Source organism: Cephus cinctus, unplaced genomic scaffold, assembly GCF_000341935.2.
Source record: "Cephus cinctus unplaced genomic scaffold, Ccin1 Ccin1_scaffold1569, whole genome shotgun sequence".
NCBI classification, from domain to species: domain Eukaryota; kingdom Metazoa; phylum Arthropoda; class Insecta; order Hymenoptera; family Cephidae; genus Cephus; species Cephus cinctus.
Genome location: NW_014333881.1, coordinates 43,761 through 63,290, shown reverse-complemented (window position 1 = coordinate 63,290; position 19,530 = coordinate 43,761). Strand labels below are relative to the sequence as shown.

The window sequence follows — 19,530 nt, the reverse complement described above, 5'->3', positions numbered from 1 at the left end:
GATAGTTAGCAACATTGTTGCAGACGCCCGCTCAGATTCGATCCGTCAGTTTCCTAGACTGTTGTGTTGAAATCGCCAGTACGTGATCTCAGTAGACCGATATACTATCTTTCCCAATAATTGTCCTTTTCTCAATTTCTCTTACTTTTAGATATTTACACGCGTCATGCGTGTGTGAAATATAATATAAAATAATTGTCGTAATCATCTTCAATGAAGAAACTTTATATTTGAGTGCAGAACTCATATTATTAAGATTTTCTATTCGAAACCTTTTGATATCCTATTGCCATTCGTTTATACTTTAATTACTTAAATAGATCGTTTGTGTAATGTTGATATCGCTGATCGTAGTATAGGCCTAATGGGGACCCGCTACGTTAAATAATGGGAACGTATCGACTGCGGCACCTCTTGGGTGATGTGGAAGCCCGCAGGTTGTCGTTGTTATGCCTTTATTACAATAAGATAAATAAATTAATTGGATATACTCTTTAATCTGTTAATCCCATTTGCAAAAGCATATTTTTTTTTATAAAAAAAATGCTCTCCATAAAGGGATCTCGAACCATAGACCTCCCGAATCGTAACCGGGTGCACTAGCCAGACGCCAGAAACATGTGTATGTTTTACTTGTTTCGGAAGTTGTATTTCCAGAATTTGATCGTTTATTTAACTGCTTACTATTGTCGTTTCGCTTACTTTACATATAAGCAGAATAATATGAAGATGCACACCAGTTAAAAAATTTCGCGCCACCCTTCTCCACGTGAACGAACAATTACAGACAGAGATAATGCTCATTTCCATATTTGCTTCTTAAGATTATTGATTCCAGGAAATGAAGTGAGCTAATTATTTTCTCATAGTAAATCTTATTGAGTTTACACTGGACGCTGCAACTGAAGATTGCAAATAAAAAAGTATTTATAAGATTATAAGAACCAGCGGCAGCAGTAACAGCAATAGCAGACCCCTCAGCGAGAGAGGATCCGCAATCGCTCAAGTCGCCGGTCGCGCGGCACGAGCGGGCGTTTAAAATATTAGTCGATTCTGTCATAGATAAAATTAAAAAAAATATATATAAACTTAAAATAAAGTTTGGGCAACCTAGAAAGGTTAAAAGAGAGGAACCTTGAACAGTTTTTATAGTAAAATAAAAAAAAAGAAGATGAAAAAAGAGTTCTTCATGGGGGATCGAATCCGTAACCAGCAGCGGTATATCTTGACAGGTTATTGACTCAGCCACGATGTTCCTTTAATTCTAAATTAATGTTTCTATATGTAGATATTTATCTATGATATTTCAAAATTTCTCTTTAAACTGTTCTCGGTCGTTTCATTTACCAACGAATTTCGCCATTCATTTTTTAATGTTCATTTTCGGCATGATAAGAGGTAAAGAGTGAAAACCAATATTTCTATGCATTTTTTATAACTTTGAAATTTATTTGAATATACACATTTGTTTGCGCATTACGTCCATACAATTGTCAAGAACGGTTTGTGAGGGGCGGCAACTTCTTCCCCACCACCGAGCAATCCATTCATTTCGCTGACTGCAATATCGGCTGGAACGATCGATTTAACGCCATGATTTTGGTATCGCCTAAAACCGGAGCGTTGTGCATCTCCCCACTCATCTCTGGTTGTGCATCTCCCCACTCATCTCTGATAAATATCTGATTGGTTCCTAACAAAACTGTCTGCTGGATGACCGTAAATATTTACTTTTCGGAATCAATACGCAAACGTTTCGGGCTGCTTAAATAAGAGAACAAATTCAGCGCTAACTAAATAAACGCCCTTAATAATCGATCAGTAAAACCATGTAAAATATTGTAGAAATAACAAATTAGAACTTCGACCATCATACTGGGCAGCCTTAGGCGCATCAGTTTAGTAATCGGGTCTCTTCAGACCGATGGCTGTCATTCGGTCTGTCATCAAACAAAAATGGCAATGCGAGTAAGAATTATTAATTGACACGACATTCTGTTTGCATAGTGTAATTAAAAGTAATTAATTACAGAATATGAACTCTTGAACTGTCACGCCAACTGCATTTCATAACCTCTTCAAACAGGTGCACCATGTAGAAAATGTTGTACTGTCTTCTTATGGTACCTTAGTAAGGATTCTTTTAAGAGAGGTCCTAATACAGGATCAGTATTCGGTAGGAAATATAAGTTTATTCAACCCTGATTATTTTTAACTCAATTAAAATTCGAGATCTTACAATTTAGAATTGTTTATAACACTTAGCATATGAGACTGAGAAAGTTTTTTATATATAGACATCAGTACCATCTAGTACTCCTGGACCAAAACACGGACCAACCATTTAGGGCCCCAATAAATAATAAACATGAGTGGCCACCTAAATATTACTGTAAGACCAGAGTTACGTCTTGATACAAAATGGCTGAAGATGGATTTACAACGTTTCCTATGTCGGGATGGTCTTGCCGACTTGTGGAATGAGATGGTACGAGATGGAGAGATAGTGGGACCTTTCAGTGATGGCTTGGTTAATTCAGCAGGAGTGATTGCAAGGAAAGGTAGTCACAAAGCTTGTTTTTCGTTTAATCTTCAGCATTTAAGATATATCTATCCCATAGGAGATAGCGGACATTACTATTGCAATTTAAGAGTGTTATCTTGTCTATGTTGCGATGGTATCTGTGGACCGCAAAGTGGCTGTAATTGTGGACCATGCCAAAAGTTAGATACAGAGGAAGCTGCAAGAATAACATTACTTGTCGAAAAAATTGTGCCTGCACAAACAACAATAGATTCCTGGCTGTGGGCACCACAGCCTTGTATGTTAAAAAAAACTTATAATTAAATTAAATAAGACAACCCAGTTAAATAATTGTTAACGAACCTTACAAATCTTCCAGCTGAGGAGGACCTAACAAGTTGTATTGAATCCTTGATAAAAGAACAAAGAAAACTCTGTCACGAAGTAGCCAACAGTACTCTCTCTGCAACAAGATTAAAACAACGCATTGTAGTAGCAAGGAGATATTTCACAGCTTTGTCGCGTCACAAGCCACAAGAGACAAAAGAGATAACTCCACAAAAAACAGCAGTGAAAACTCCAAAAATGTTTGTTAAATTTGAATTATTACACGTCTATAATTAACGAATGATTTAATGATAAATCTCATTTATCATTTCAGCGTGAAACCAAGTGAAAAAGCTACAGTCGATCTAGCTAGAGTAGGTTCTAGAGCAGCCCTTAACTTTTCATTTGCATTTCTACGACGAGCCTGGCGTTCCGGGGAGGATGCTGATCTCTGTACTGAACTACTCACCGAATCCTTAGAAGCTCTTCAATCTCTACCGGAAGCAACACTGTTCGACGAAACTAACGTCTCCAGAGTCTGGCTAGACGTTGTCGAAAGATCAGCTAAATTTTTACGACAAGTTGTCACCGGGTAAGTATTCTGGTCAACACCTATATTTTAGAACTTTTATGCGTACTTATTTATACGTAATAATATTTCATTTCTAGGGATGTGGTCACAGGAAGATCATGGTGTCCAGTTCCAGTGGCAGATCAGCACACAGCCCTATGTTTACTACTGGAACTAGCAACTCAAAGAGGAACCTTGTCAAGTCTTCTAGATTCCGTGATCCTGCTCCTGCACCTCGGTGGTAAGGCTAAGAATCAGGACAACCGTGTAATGCCACCGGGTAGTTCTGCACCGTTAATACCATTGCTACGTAGACTCGAGTCAATTACAGTATCTAAATCAAGACAATCCGAGAAGAACTTATTGCCGGGGCCTTGCGAGGTTCTATTGAAATATTTGAGACTTCCAGAAGATGATGCGGTAGCCGTCGACCTGAGAAAAGCGGCCGTTGTGATTATGTGTCACCTTAGCCGACTAGCTACACCACTTCTGCCACCTCATGTGGCGGGAGGCTTCAACAAAAACCATGCTCAGATGTATCAAGAGGTCCTCGCTTGGGGTGGCATAAAACTAGGAAACGGAAAATCTCCACTTCATTGTGAGGCAATAACTGAACTTGGCGTAAAGCAACTGTGTTGCACAGAAAAAGCGTTAATGATTTTGTCTTTGAACGGCAAGATTTTCATGATGTATTATGGCTCTGAGGCTCAGTATCCGCAACGTGTTCACGGATTTTCGTCAAAACCCGTGACAATGATCGCTTCTCATCCTGATGGAAAACACTACTTGGCTTTAACTCAAGATAACCTGGTCTACTCATGGGGTAATGGTGATGGCGGCAGACTTGGTCATGGGGACAACACGTCCTATGATGACCCTAAAATCATTGAGGCTTTATCGGATAAAAATGTAAACTTTATTGTATGCGGTAGTACGTATTCTGCTGCACTCACAGTCAATGGTGACTTATATACCTGGGGCCGCGGAAACTATGGAAGATTAGGTCATGGAAACTGTGATGATGTTACTGTGCCGACCTTGGTATCGGCTCTGAATGGACACAAAGTTGTTCATGTCGCCTGCGGAAGTGGAGACTCGCAAACTCTTTGTGTAACAGCGTCTGGCATCGTCTTTTCTTGGGGTGATGGTGATTACGGAAAATTAGGCCGAGGAGGTGCGGATGGTTCGAAAATACCCAAGATTGTAGACAAGCTTCTTGATATTAATGTTGTTAAAGTCTACTGCGGTGGGCAATTCTCAGCAGCGCTTACGGCCTACGGTGAGGTGTATACTTGGGGCAAAGGTGATTCTTATCGCTTAGGCCATGGCAACGAAGAGCATGTTAGATATCCCAAGATTGTGGAGGCCCTCAAAGGCAAAAAAGTGATTGATTTATCAGCAGGAAATATGCACGTATTAGCATTGACCGAAGATCAACTGGTCTATGGATGGGGAAGAAATGATTATGGCCGAATCGATTCATCGTTAGAATCAACAGTGACCAAACCGACCTTGTGCCCAGCTCTTACGGGTAAGGGTGTCGTTGGCTTAGTGTGTGGTGCATCTCAGAGCTTCGCCTGGTCCATGCGTTCCACCTGCTATGTACCAATCAGAGCAGCCTTCGTGATTGATATTTGTGAAGATACCTTTAAACTTCTGGATATGCTACTAGCCAAGTCTTGTGAGGAACTACCAGGAACACGACCACCTACTCAAGATCGCGAATGTCTGGCAGTTGCAACATTAAACCTTCTTCGACTTCAACTTCACGCTATGATTACACATAATATTGAAAATAAATCGGTCGGACTCGGTTCTTCAACATTATTAAACTCTCTGAAGCAACGCTGTGTTGCTCTGGCCAGTGGAGCTGGGATCCTGGCCACCATGCAGGAAGCGGCCCAGGCTGTTCTCCAGACTGGTTGGAGTGTTCTGTTACCCACAGCAAACGAACGAGCCAAAACTCTCTCAGGACTCCTACCGAATTCCAACAGCATGGACCAATCTAATACCAACAAAGGTCAACAGTTCATGGCTGATCTCTTGGTTTCAAGTCTGATGGCCGACGTAGGTTTGGAGTTGGCTCTGAAGGTAGCTATCAACACTGAAATTACAGATCTGTCTGATGAACGTGAGCTTCAAGTACCATCTAATACTATGAAGGCTGGCGAGGTCAAGCAGGCCAAAGAATTTAATTCTGAGAAGCACAATGTCACTATACCACTTCTGCAACTTATCAAACAATTGATCAGAAATGGATCTTGCGTTACCCAGTCAAGATTTCAGAGTCTGCACCATATTACTCGGCATGAAGATTCGCAAAAGGTGGACGATTCGCCAAGTCTGAGTTTGCTACTTAGGTTTCAGCGCCTCTTAGTCGCTCAAATCTACCATTGTATAAATAAGTCTAGTACCAATGAACCTCAACAAGATCAGGAGATGCTGGGGGCTGAGTCCCTCCTAAAGAAATATATTTGTCAAATATGCAACCATGTAACTGAAATCCTACCAATTGCAAGTGAGATAGCTAGTGGCAGCGACAAAAACTTTGCTTTAGTCGCATCAGTTCTTAAAGGAGATATCATCAACATTCTCCTACCTGAATTGGTAGTGTGCTTAATCTTACTCCAAGTAGACTACCCTATGTTATTGCTAAATATGAACTGGATGGAAATGTTCACACCAGTGTTGGATACCCTAGACCAATTCAATAGACTTGCACCGACCGTGGAGAAAGAGGATGCTGACGACTTATCTTGGCCAGGTATTATTGCTCCTCAGCACGCCAACAAAATGCCTGTTCAGGATGAACCCAGTCTGATTAGGTGGGCCGATCTTGAGAATCACAATCGCGATGGCGGTCTTTGGATCGTGATCAACAATAATGTTTATGACGTCCAAGACTTCAGATACGAGGGTGCAACCAATACATCTTCCGCTCTTGAAACTTTACAAAGGATTACGGGCAGGGACGCCATTTCGTCCTTGATCAACGGACCTCAATCACATCTTAATCAGGGTATGATGGACTCCTGCTTTGTGGGCCATTATTGTCAACCTGAACAAGAAAGCACACAATTTACAATTGAAGTAGCTGATGTTTGTTTATCATTGCTTGATATGGAACGTGCCCTGAGTTTTCTTTTGGGTTTACATGCATGCAGATTGAGACAAAGTTTACCCCTTCAACCTGCAGAAGACGAAGCTGGTACGTGGCTGAATGCGAATTTCCTACGCGGTGGGCTCCAAGTACTCCAACCACCAAACCCATTCGAAGAAGAGAAGGGTGAAGCAAGAAGCAATAACTCTACAGCTGCAAATTCGCCGACAGAGGCTCCTCTGCCAATTTGTACAAAGGACGAAGTTCACAAGCTGACTCAAGATAGGGTCACAGCATTCATTCAGGCACTTGCTGAGACTCATAAGAATGATACTTACGTTCAAACCTTCTTGGCTATCGTTGATAGGTACGTTAAAGCTAATAATCTTTTGTCTCATGTCGATTTTTGTGGAGATCATCCGTTAGAAGAAATTGGTCGACTACTCATGGCTGTTATTATCAAGCACCTTGCACTGGGTTACCAAACTATCGCTTTGGTGGACAAAGAACTTACTGAAGGTAATGTGAAACTCACCAAACCTCTGGCAGATATGATCAAAGCTATTCATCAGACAAAGTGGAATTTGATAAAGACTAGACAACAACAAAATAGAAGCTACAAGGAGGTGTGCGCCCCTGCTCAAGAGAAATGTCGATTCCTACTTTATGAGGTTAGACCAGCAACAAGCTACGAGGTGAAAGGTCTTAAAAATTTAAAGTTGTTACATACGGTTCCAAGGCTAAAAAAAGCGGCGCAAGCTGTGATAGTCGATTTACGCAAGAATAAAGATTCACCGGCCAAACCAGAAGACATAGTCAATGCTTCCATTCAAAGTGCAGAAGCCAAGAACAAATCAGATGAGGACACAACACCAAAAGATACTCCAAATGGAACCATGGCGCCTAAACTGGAAGATGTTACTAATGTCACCAATGCTATAATGCAATTAGCAGAGAAGATCAAATGCAGACCACTTCTTATAGACTCTAACGATCTCACTGCGAGTATTATAAATTTCACGATTGCTGAAGATGGTGCTGATATCGAGACGATTCGTCGAGCCATATACTGTCAAGTTCAGAGAGTAAAAATGCGAGAGCAAGGTATCATCATGGTTCAGGATCTTTTAAAGAAGGACTACTTGATAACTTCCGTAAAATATTGTCTACTCAATGGTTGGCTAGGATTAACTCATGAAAACAAAACGTTAAGCAAGGACATCACACACTGCCTCAGTAATGTTCAGCTAGTGACACCTTATCAGAAATCAAAAATTATCTTAGCAGAGGCTAAAGTGACAGCCTGGGCTGTTCAGGCTTTACGAGCTCATGTCATTCAAGCTGAGTTACCTAATAAACCCAAGGCTAGTGGTAAAAGCAGTTTAAATCAAGGCACTTATACTTGGCTTAGAAAACTACCTAGGGCCAGATTTTTACTAACTATCCTTGGTATGTTAACGAACCACCAACGTGCTAATGAGATTGGTCTCTTAATTAACTCTGGTTTACTCTCTAGTGTCCTGACTTTGCTTAGACAAATTGGACCATCCGCACCAAGTCAACCACCGAGATCTAAAGAAAGTATAGCTATCTACGAAGACGTGATTCAAAAGGCGAAGACACCTATAGTCCAACTAACAGGAATGGAACTAGCAGCTCTGATGAAGATTGGAACTAGGGTAGTGCGTGGTATTGATTGGAAGTGGGGTGATCAGGATGGCGCTCCTCCCGGCGAAGGTCGTGTAGTCGGTGAGCTTGGCGAGGATGGTTGGATCAGAGTTCAGTGGGATAATGGTAACACCAATTCTTATCGAATGGGGAAGGAAGGAAAGTACGATCTGAAGTTAGCCGAACCGCCAACTCCACCTGACAGCGACTCTGACAGTGAGTCACCGGTAGATACGAACAAGAGTGACAAGGACATCTATAGGGAGACACATCCTACCACATACCTGAAGAACGCATCCACAACATTACTGAAAATTATTCTGCTCTCTTGCGGACTCGATGCTGACTCTGTTCAACCCTCAGCCATTAAAGTTCTAGCTTCCGTTCTCAAAGGTATCATCTCCACTGCGAACCAGACTGACTTCAGCAGCCAGACACAACTGGCCAGAGATCACCATGAAACTTGGGCAACTTTAGGACTACTTAGATCCATAGCTAATTCCCCTGTACTCTGTCGAGCTTTGAGTACTCCAGCCTGGATTGATCTTCTTCTAGGAATGATTGCTGAAGAAAACAATCCTAATTTACAAAAGCAGATCATGGCCATTAGATTACTCTCCACAGTCCTACCTTCCTGGCCTGTGGAAAGTCCGGAGATGACTCCATTTCTTGACAAGATTTTTAAACTTCTGGGTCGCATTGCTTTGATGTGTGAAGCGGGTGCCAATACTGATCTCTACATTAACAAATGTCGAGTATCCCTCACAGCGACACATAGCTCAACTTTGGCTGAAGAACTTATCGCTTTAATAAGGACTTTGCACTCTTTGCCTGGTTGGAATGCAGCCTTGAACACGTTTTTGACTAGTAAACTGGCTCTTGCATCTGATCTCCTAAGTGATGGCCCCCTATTCCATATACAAATGAATGAAAATGGAGGAGAGAACAGCTTGGTAATTCAACAAACCGTCATGGCGGCACTAATCGTTGTTGGTGGTCTTGATAACAAACCTAGGATCGGAGGCCAAATCGAAGTTGAAGGTCAGCTCGCGACAATCTGCAGGATAACACAACACTGTAAGCTTGTAGTACAGATGCACGAGAGTAAAGTACCGAAGAAAATATCGTTGACGTCCTTAAAAAATATAAGCGAAAAGTTTAATTTAGACAGAATGGTCTTAACCGAACCTTTATTATCAACTTGGGCTAATTTACTTCAAGGACACTGTGGCATGGACAAACGACCTGGTGGAATGCCGGTTATAGCTGGAGTTGTGAATGCTTCTATTTTACGTATGCAGCAGCAACAACTGGCTGCTTTAAATGCTGGTAAAACCTTATTAGATCATCAAACGAAGCTGCGCCGTGTTCTGAAGTGCATGACGACTGAGAATGATGATGACCGCACAACTCTTCTTCAGGAAATGCTAATTCGAGCTACCAAGCCTCAACCACTCAAACCAATTTTTAATAGAGAAGAACTTGAAACAGCAGCCTTGGCTGTATCGCAGTATCTAGCTTCGGAATTGAGACATACACCAATTCGAACTGGATTATCCTCAGAACCCGCTACTCCAACCTCAGATTGTTCTCTAGTCTCGTTAACCTCTAGTCAACAGCGACACTGCAGAAGCAGCACACGCAAAGGTGCCATTGCACCAGCAACTACACCATTGGTTACCCAGTTGATCGAGATGGGTTTTCAAAAGAAAAATGTCGAATTCGCTATCAAAAGTTTGGGTATCGCCGAAGCTAATATTACACCAGAAACAGTTGTTGGTTGGTTATTGGAAAATCCTGACGCAGCCTTCAGTGATACTGAGACATTATCAAGCTTAGATGGTTTATCAGACTCCGAAGGCTCCACCAGTGAAGACATGGATGATACTTCCTCAACTCATGAAGCTGGATCAGTTCCAGCACCTACTTACATGAAGAGATCAGACTTTTTGTCTGTCGACGAATATGCTATCTATGTCCGTGACAACGTCACGGCTGGTATGTTAGTCAGATGCTGCAAAACTTATGAGGAAGTTACATACGGTGATGTCGGCCAAGTGGTCAAAATCGATCCAGAAGGACTGCATGACCTTAATGTTCAGGTCGCGTGGCAACACAAAGGTGGTACCTATTGGGTCCGTTTTATTCACATAGAATTACTTGGTCATCCTCCTTCCTTACCAGGACCACCAGCTCTGAAAGTTGGTGACAAGGTCAGAGTCAAACCTTCAGTTTCGGTACCAAAGTACAAGTGGGGTTCGGTGAATCATCATAGTATTGGTGTTGTGACTGCAATAATCAACAACGGCAAGGATATTTGCGTGGATTTTCCTCAACAAAGAAGTTGGACTGGATGTACGGCTGAAATGGAAAGAGTTCCGTCCTGTCATCACGCGGTTTCATGCAACTCCTGCCATTTATCGCCAATTTCGGGACCTAGATTTAAGTGCAAAGCTTGCGAAAACTACAACCTTTGTGAGAATTGCTTCTATACTAAGAGGTCGCATCGACATGGATTCAACAGAATCGCAGAGCCAGGTTCGGCGGCTGTCTATGCTGGTAAACCAGGAAGATACCACAGGCAGGATCTTACAGAACCATCTTTAATTGAGGATTGGTCCAGATGTATCAGGACTTTAACTGTTTCGTCAAGAGATAACTGGGCAACACGATTGGTAGACGGTTCAGGAAAGTACTGGCAAAGTTGCGGTACACAAGGGAAACACTGGATCAGGTTGGAGATGTTACCTGGTATCCTGATACATTCTTTGAAATTGACTATTAATCCTCAAGATAGCAGTTACATGCCGTCATTAATAGTTGTCAGTGCTGGCGAATCATTCAGTAATGTTCTTGATTTGACAACTGTAACCATAAGAAATACTGACACTACAGTGGTTTTACTTCAGGACGTTAAGGAGTATTATCCTTGTATCGAAATTTCCATTAAACAATGTCGAAATGGTGGAATAGATTGTAAGATTCATGGTCTGCACATAGTCGGTCGGAAGAAGTTGTACGAGAATCAGTTGGCGACCTCAGTGTCCTTCTTAGCTTCGGATTGGGAAGTTGTCCAAGAACAGATGGCAACACAGCACAGTGGCGATGCACTTCAACATTCAGCCGTCTACGTTTGGGGCCTGAACGATAAGGATCAACTAGGTGGCCTCAAAGGATCCAAGATCAAGTTACCAATCTACAGTGAAGTTTTGTCGCAACTGAAACCCGTTCACATAGCCGGTGGTAGTAAGACTCTCTTCATCGTCAGCCAGGAAGGCAAGCTTTATGCCTGCGGAGAAGGTACCAACGGCAGATTGGGCTTGGGCGACAATAACAACGTCTATGAGCCACGGCCGATCCCATTCCTAAGTCAATACGTGATCAAGAAAGTTGCAGTGCACTCTGGTGGCAAGCATGCTTTGGCCTTGACCTTGGACGGTAAGGTCTTCTCTTGGGGTGAAGGTGAGGATGGCAAGCTTGGTCATGGCAACCGAATTTCCTTGGATAAACCACGACTTATAGAGGCCCTCAAATCTAAACGGATCAGAGATATCGCCTGTGGCTCAGGTCACTCGGCAGCTATTGCCAGCAACGGTGAACTGTACACCTGGGGTTTAGGCGAATACGGCAGATTAGGCCATGGCGATACGAACTCCCAGCTTCGGCCAAAGCTGGTGGAGGCTCTGGTGGGTCAAAGAGTGATTCAGATAGCTTGCGGCAGCAGAGACGCGCAGACAATGGCTTTAACCGAAGATGGTTCTGTTTATTCATGGGGCGATGGTGACTTTGGCAAACTGGGACGTGGTGGAAGTGACGGCTGCTACACACCGCTGTTGGTTGATCGATTAAATGGACTTGGTGTCGTCCAGGTTGAATGTGGTGCGCAGTTTTCATTGGCCTTGACCAAATACGGTGAAGTCTGGACGTGGGGGAAAGGTGATTATTTTCGACTGGGCCACGGCAATGACCATCACGTACGACGACCTACTGTTATTGAAGGTCTTCGTGGTAAAAAAGTTGTTCACGTCGCAGTTGGTGCATTACACTGTCTAGCAGTTACGGATGCTGGCGAGGTCTATGCGTGGGGCGATAACGATCATGGTCAGCAAGGTAATGGCACTACCATAGTTAATCGAAAACCGTCATTGGTACATGGTTTGGAGGATGCCAAAGTTAACAGGGTTGCCTGTGGCTCCAGCCATAGTGTGGCCTGGGTACTGATCGATCAGCCAGCTTTCAGCAATCAGGAGCCAGTGACCTTCCCAACAGCTAAGGATCCTCTTGGTCAGGCATCTCTAGGATTTATAGACACTACGGATAACAACGCTACCAACACATCTAAAAATGTTAGACCATCACTGTCACATATCATCCTGTCTTTAGAAAGCAATGTTGCAAAACAACAGGCTCTACAACACGTGATAAATGCTTTGCACATAGTACAGGCCAGAACAGCCATAGTAACCGCTTTGCGGAGTCATACAACATTGGCATCATGTGCCCGAACTGCGAGTCCAGACACGCCACCAGAAGGTACCATGGGGTCAAGTGTAAGTCACACAGTCTACCAGAATGTCGGTGAAATAGCTCAGGGTGGTGGCGAGGCACCGGCTAATGTTACTGAAGTGGTCAACGTAGTTAACAGTCCAAGAGCAACTCCAGAATCCGAAGAGTGCCCATTGGCTGTATTTCCTTCAATGTCCAGTTCGGCAAGTTTATCGTCCAGGGCCTCGAAAATGTCAACCAGTGCAATGAGCGTTATAGCAGCGACCTTGACATCAAATGCGCAAGTTGTTGGAGATGCTGTCACCAATGATCCGGGTCTGGACGAGTTCACGTCAACCTTGACCGAGGATGATGCTAGAATGTTGGTTGATCTGTTGAAGCTAGCTGTGGCGAATAGAGTCTGTGACGGTGCCAAGGAGACCATATCATCTATTTTAATATCTTTGGGTAAATTTAATCGCCTGATTGGTAACATGCTTTTGGAGCTGTGTGTGACAGAACTTGAAGACACAGCAGCAAATTCGAATTGCATGAATAATGCGCCACAACCTGTGGTCCAGGAGACACCTCATCCTTACATAGATGATACAACTTTGACGGGTCATGTTAAAATTCCTGGGGCCGAAGCACTCAGAGTAGAGTTCGACAGACAATGCTCTACCGAGAGGAAGCATGATCCTCTGACAATAATGGATGGTAGTGGTAGAGTGGTGGCTCTCAAATCTGGCAGAGAGTGGAGCGAATGGGCAGCTGAAATCAGAATTCAGGGTGATGAACTCAGATGGAGGTTCTCATCGGATGGCTCAGTGAATGGCTGGGGCTGGAGATTCACTGTTCATCCTGTATTGGCTACCCTGGCTCCTCATGAGCTCGGTTCTGATAGGGCCGTTCTGTCACAACCTGCAATTGCATTAGCGGAATGTCTTCTTGATAATTCCCTCATTAATTCCGACAAGAATATAGTAACGAGGCTAGCAGCAGCTCTTGCTCAATGTAGTCAACTGAGTATATTGACAGCTCAGCAAAGAATGTGGGCTTTGAGGAAGCTCCAAGTGGTTTATCTGAGCGGTCCTGGAATACGACCAGAGGCAGCACTATCATCACTACTTGGTTCACTCCCACAGGCTCTTCTAAGACAGTATGAGTACGAAGATCCTGCTGTTAGAGGTGGCAAGCAGCTAATGCATAGCGACTTCTTCAAAGTTCTTGTCGCTCTGGCCTGTGACCTTGAATTGGACGTCATGCAATGCTGCTCCGAGATTCATAAGTGGTCTTGGTTCAGAAGATATTGTTTAGCTGCCAGAGTGGCCAAGTCCTTAATCAATAGAACACAATTACCTAAATCGTTTTCCATTGAAGTCACCAAAAGGATCAACGAGATGATAACAGACGGTGATGCCAATGCTAAAGATCACGAGAATCATGATCTATTTAAGTTGGAACATGACGAACAGCTTCTGCTCTGGCTAAACAGAAGACCTGAAGACTGGACTCTTTCCTGGGATGGATCTGGAGCTATTTACGGTTGGGGTCATAATCACAGAGGTCAATTAGGTGGTTTGGAAGGTGCAAAAGTTAAGTTACCATCACCTTGTGAGAGTCTCTCAGCCTTGAGGCCAGTTCAACTAGCTGGTGGTGAACAGACGTTATTCGCTGTCACCGCTGATGGGAAAGTATATGCAACAGGTATGTAAAACAGTTTACTTAATGGAAATTGAAACAAAAATGTTATATATTTCTTAAATTTAAGGCTACGGAGCTGTGGGGAGACTCGGGATAGGCGGTACTGATTCCGTAATGATACCAACACCTCTCGAGTCCATTCAGCATGTTTTTATCAAGAAAATAGCCGTGAATTCTGGTGGTAAACACAGCTTGGCCTTGAGTTCTGAAGGTCACGTGTACTCTTGGGGCGAGGGTGATGATGGGAAGCTTGGACATGGTAATAGGGTCTCTTTTGACAGACCCAAGTTGATCGAAGCTTTGCTTGGAATGGAAATTGTCGATATAGCCTGTGGAGGACTTCATAGCGCAGCGATAACCAGCGCAGGATGCTTGTATACCTGGGGAAAAGGTAAGCTGTCAGAATTATCCGAGCTATTACGCCTATCCATAATCTTAACTCCGATTTCAAATATGCTCATGTCTTTACAAGGACGATACGGTCGATTGGGACATGGCGACAGCGATGATCAACTGAAACCGAAGCTGGTAGTGGCTCTTCAAGGATATAAGGTCGTGGATGTAGCCTGTGGCAGTGGAGACGCTCAGACACTCTGCGTTACTGATGATGACAACGTTTGGAGTTGGGGAGACGGCGACTATGGAAAACTAGGTAGAGGTGGAAGTGATGGTTGTAAAGTTCCTATGAAGATAGAGTCCCTGGCTGGTCTTGGGGTGATTAAAGTCGAATGTGGAAGTCAATTTTCGGTGGCCCTCACACGCTCTGGAGCAGTGTATACCTGGTAGGTCACTAACAACAACTATGGTATAAACATTTTCTCTATTTGAGTAACAGCCCATCATTAGATCAAGCTTGATACGATTCTGATTTTTAATGCAGGGGCAAAGGTGATTATCATCGTCTAGGTCACGGTACCGATGATCACGTTCGGAGACCCCGCAAGGTTGCTGAATTGCAAGGAAAGAAAATAATATCAATTGCAACTGGTTCATTGCATTGCGTAGCCTGCTCTGATAAGGGAGAGGTGTTTACCTGGGGTGACAATGACGAAGGCCAACTCGGTGACGGGACAACGACTGCCCTCGTCAGACCGAGATTAGTCCATGCCTTGCAAGGAAAAAAGATAACTAGGGTGGCTTGCGGGAGTGCACACACCTTGGCATGGTCAACAACCAAAGCTACTCAAAGTAGATTACCGGCAACCACCCCCATGGAGTATGACCTGGTGAAGGACTTGCCGTTCCCTGCCCTCCACAACCGACTTGTCCTTCTTCATCACTTTGCGGAACTTCTGTGCCCATCTTTATCCATGTTCCCGACCAGTGGACATATTGGCCTAAACAAATTAGCACCTATGCTGGTCTACAGCATCAAAGAAGCAACTTTCCGTAAGGTCGTTCAAGCAACCATGGTCAGAGACAGACAACACGGTCCGGTTATTGAGCTGAACAGGATTCAAGTGAAGAGAGCTAGAAGTAAAGGTGGCCTTGCTGGTCCTGATGGCATCAAATCAGTTTTTGGTCAAATGGTCTCAAAGATGTCACTTCTTACTCAAGATGTGCTCTTCTTACCCCATCGAGTTTGGAAGGTCAAGTTTGTTGGTACGGATACTATTTCATTAAATGATACTGTGTCTCATATCTGATGATACATGATAATAATTTGCTTCATACGAGAATTCTGTATCATAATTCATTAGTCCAGTGAATATTTCTATTCTTGCTGGAATAATATCGCTATGATATTAATCTTTAAATTACGTTTGACAGGTGAAAGTGTCGATGATTGTGGTGGTGGCTACAGTGAGAGTATAGCAGAAATGTGTGACGAGCTTCAAAATGGCTCACTTCCATTATTTATACCGACTCCTAATGGTCGCGAAGATAATGGCACGAATAGGGATTGTTTCCTGTTAAATCCAATGGCGACGTCGCAGCTGCATTATAGCATGTTCCAGTTCTTAGGTATCTTAATGGGAATAGCTATAAGAACAGGCAGTCCACTAAGCCTGAATCTGGCAGAACCAGTTTGGAAGCAATTAGCTGGTATCCCACTTACACCAGCAGATTTAACCGAAGTCGACAGAGATTATGTTCCTGGTTTACTCTGCATCAGGGATATGGACCCTGATGAGAAGGTTTTTCAAACTTTGGAGATGCCTTTTTCAACACCATCTGCAGTTGGCCACGACGTGCCATTGTCGAACCGGTGAGTTTTCAACTCTCACAGGAAGCTTGCCAGTTAGGTTACACAAATAAACACAACTAACGAGAAGCCTGAAAATTAATTGTTTCTAACCAAATGTTCTAGAAAAGACCAATGATTTTGCTTTGTGTCAAGTTATGTCGTTCTGTATCTTGCAAGTGAAAAGTTGAAATTCAACATATGCATCCTTATCAAATGCAAGCATAATGTGTAACTGTACAAAAGGCAGTCTTATTGTATCTGTTATGAAATGGGTTCGATGAATCGAGCATTAATTATTCTTCTTTCTAATAGATACCGGAAGATAACCCCTGAAAATAGACACGAATATGTCAGACTAGCTCTGAACTACAGGCTCCATGAATTTGATACTCAAGTCGCGGCTGTTCGTGAAGGTCTCTCTAAAGTTGTACCTGTTCCACTCTTGGCATTGTTTAGTGGAGCTGAACTGGAAACAATGGTCTGCGGTAGTCCGGATATTCCCCTAAGTTTACTTAAATCCGTCGCTACATACAAAGGTACCTTAAAAAAAACTTTTGGTACATATTAATTCTGTGTGTACAACTCTTATCGAAAGCTATTGATGAGGTTGTATTTTACTTCGGGTAGAGAAAGTATTAGAAAATTTTTTTCAAGAAAAACATTCAAACTATAATATTAATTATTTTAGGGATCGAAGCTACTGCACCACTCATTCAGTGGTTCTGGGAAGTAATGGAAGAATTTTCTAATCAAGAAAGATCTCTGTTCTTGCGTTTTGTATGGGGAAGAACGCGCTTGCCGCGTACAATTGCTGATTTTCGAGGAAGGGACTTCGTTTTACAGGTGAGATTCAACAAAGTAGTAAACATCCAACAAAATATTATTTTTGGTCGGTAGACTTTCCGTACCCTCTTTCAAACACATTTTCTTTTCAAAATACACAACTAATTTTGTATGATATGAATTATATATTTTTTTTTTTTATCAACTGAACAAATTATATTTTCTTATACATTCAGGTCATGGACAAATATAATCCTCCGGATCATTTCCTTCCGGAAAGTTACACGTGCTTTTTCCTGCTAAAGATGCCAAGATACTCTTGTAAACCCGTGCTACGTCAAAAGTTAAAGTACGCAATACACTTTTGCAAGAGTATTGACACAGACGAGTATGCCAGGGTACAAGCCGCAACGAATTCAGACACCGAGGATACAGATAGCTTAGCGAGCGAGGAACATACGTCTCTGTAATTTTAAAGTCATTTGACACAGATCAGAAATCATCGATCGCATCACGAAGAGATCTAGTCGACGTGGAAGAGCTTTCTGTAACAAGTGTAATATTTTTTCTGTTTATCCTTCGTGAAATGACAATTAATGGAAACCCATGAACTTTTATTTCAATTTCTCAAACACAATTATGAAAGTGAATTAATGTTACGCGAACTTGTAATATGTACTTTGCTTATCCTTTTTTTCTTCAATGGCACAAATAACGGCGCCTCCTGTATCGTTAGGTTGCAAACGCTTGGTACTAGACTGGAAATAATTACTATTATTAATTATTATTAGCTATTGATATTGATGTCGTTAAGAGAAAATTACTGTGTAATAACGGTGCAGCACGAATTCAAAACTGTAGGTTACTTTTCTTTTACCGTGTTGTCTCCGTTTATTGAAAATTTTCTTCTTCGAATGTAATGTATACTGATGTACTGATCACGATATGTATTTCGAATTACGTGGTACGATTAATGTTACTCTGAAATCTACTTGAATGCAGATAAGATTCAAGTGCTGAAATCTCCCTTTAGTTTGGATCAAAATTTAAAAGTCTGCATGATAGTCACACAGACATTAATGTTAAACATTATTGAAAAATTATTGTTAGACTGCGGGACTGCGGTAACACCACCACTTATGATTAGTTAATTGAATAGTTTAATCGTTATCTAAAATTCATGTTAAATTATTATTAGATATTTCTATAGATTATCAATTTCTTACTGCAATATTCCCTTCAATTTACCAATCTCCTGAATTTTATATCGCTTTAGCAATACGAAAATTCCAATCTCCATATTTTTCTTTTTTTCTTTCGTACAACCATATTCAATTTTTGGTTATGCTATCAAGGCATTAAGGAAAATCTTGTGATACAGTGCAATCAGGCAAAATGAGAATGAACAAGACAAGTAATATATGTAATAAATATAACTGACACTTACGAACTTGTATTTGTTGAAAAGCAATTTGCGTCCAACAAGTGATATAGTTTTTTATTTAAAAAACGTGTACTCTAATATGACGTCAGCAGAACTAAGCTTTTATTATCTCACGGTGATTAAATTTTGTTATTTTTAGTGCAAAGATTTATTGTTTTCTTTTTCAAATGTGTTCTTGTTAATATCAGTTTCATTTTTTACACTAATATTCCTCTTTTCATTTTCACTCTTGTAATAGAATTATACCCTAAGAACCTTCTTAATTATATCACCTAGAACGTTTTCGAACAAAAATATATATATATATATATAAATGCTATAAATATACATATATGTAAGTGTTGTCGTTATTATTGCTACGAGTCCCTATTTTTATTATTTACATTCCCTCTTATAACCCAAAACATATGCAACCCGGAATCTCTTATTCGCAAAGACATTAAATAACTCATATATCTTATCTGTTACTCTCAATTTACATATTGGAAAATGGACTATTTCAATAATTGGAAAAACTGTTGGTCGGTGCTTTTGTTTACATCAGCACAGCAGATTGTTACGGTTCAACGATAAATTACGCGACTCTATTGTAATCTATCACTAGGCGATGAACTATAATTACGATATCAATGGCAATTAATCATTCGTTCCAATGACCTTACAATCTGATGTATTAATAACTCATAATGCACGGCAATCATTAACATTATTTTGAACAACATTCAAAATTTATTTA

The 19,530-nt window shown here is 41.7% G+C and overlaps 1 protein-coding gene across 4 annotated transcripts; it reads left to right on the top strand.

Annotated features, from left to right (window-relative positions):
- Window positions 1–1,614: 1,614 nt before the first annotated feature.
- Window positions 1,615–18,941, top strand: LOC107273337 (E3 ubiquitin-protein ligase HERC2). 4 transcript variants are annotated; one of them, XM_015751427.2, is made up of 14 exons: window positions 1,615–1,968; window positions 2,033–2,176; window positions 2,298–2,561; window positions 2,625–2,822; window positions 2,904–3,111; window positions 3,186–3,443; window positions 3,521–14,382; window positions 14,447–14,770; window positions 14,852–15,161; window positions 15,260–15,981; window positions 16,150–16,588; window positions 16,880–17,103; window positions 17,256–17,410; window positions 17,587–18,941. In XM_015751427.2, the coding sequence occupies exons 3-14, from the start codon at window positions 2,369–2,371 to the stop codon at window positions 17,818–17,820; spliced, it is 14,127 nt and encodes a 4,708-aa protein (XP_015606913.1). In that variant the 5' UTR covers window positions 1,615–1,968; window positions 2,033–2,176; window positions 2,298–2,368; the 3' UTR covers window positions 17,821–18,941. The 4 variants fall into 4 exon arrangements, with proteins under 4 accessions (XP_015606913.1, XP_015606910.1, XP_015606911.1 ...); XM_015751424.2 differs by having other exon boundaries at window positions 2,622–2,822; window positions 17,587–17,820; XM_015751425.2 differs by having other exon boundaries at window positions 2,020–2,176; window positions 2,622–2,822; window positions 17,587–17,820.
- Window positions 18,942–19,530: the final 589 nt, after the last annotated feature.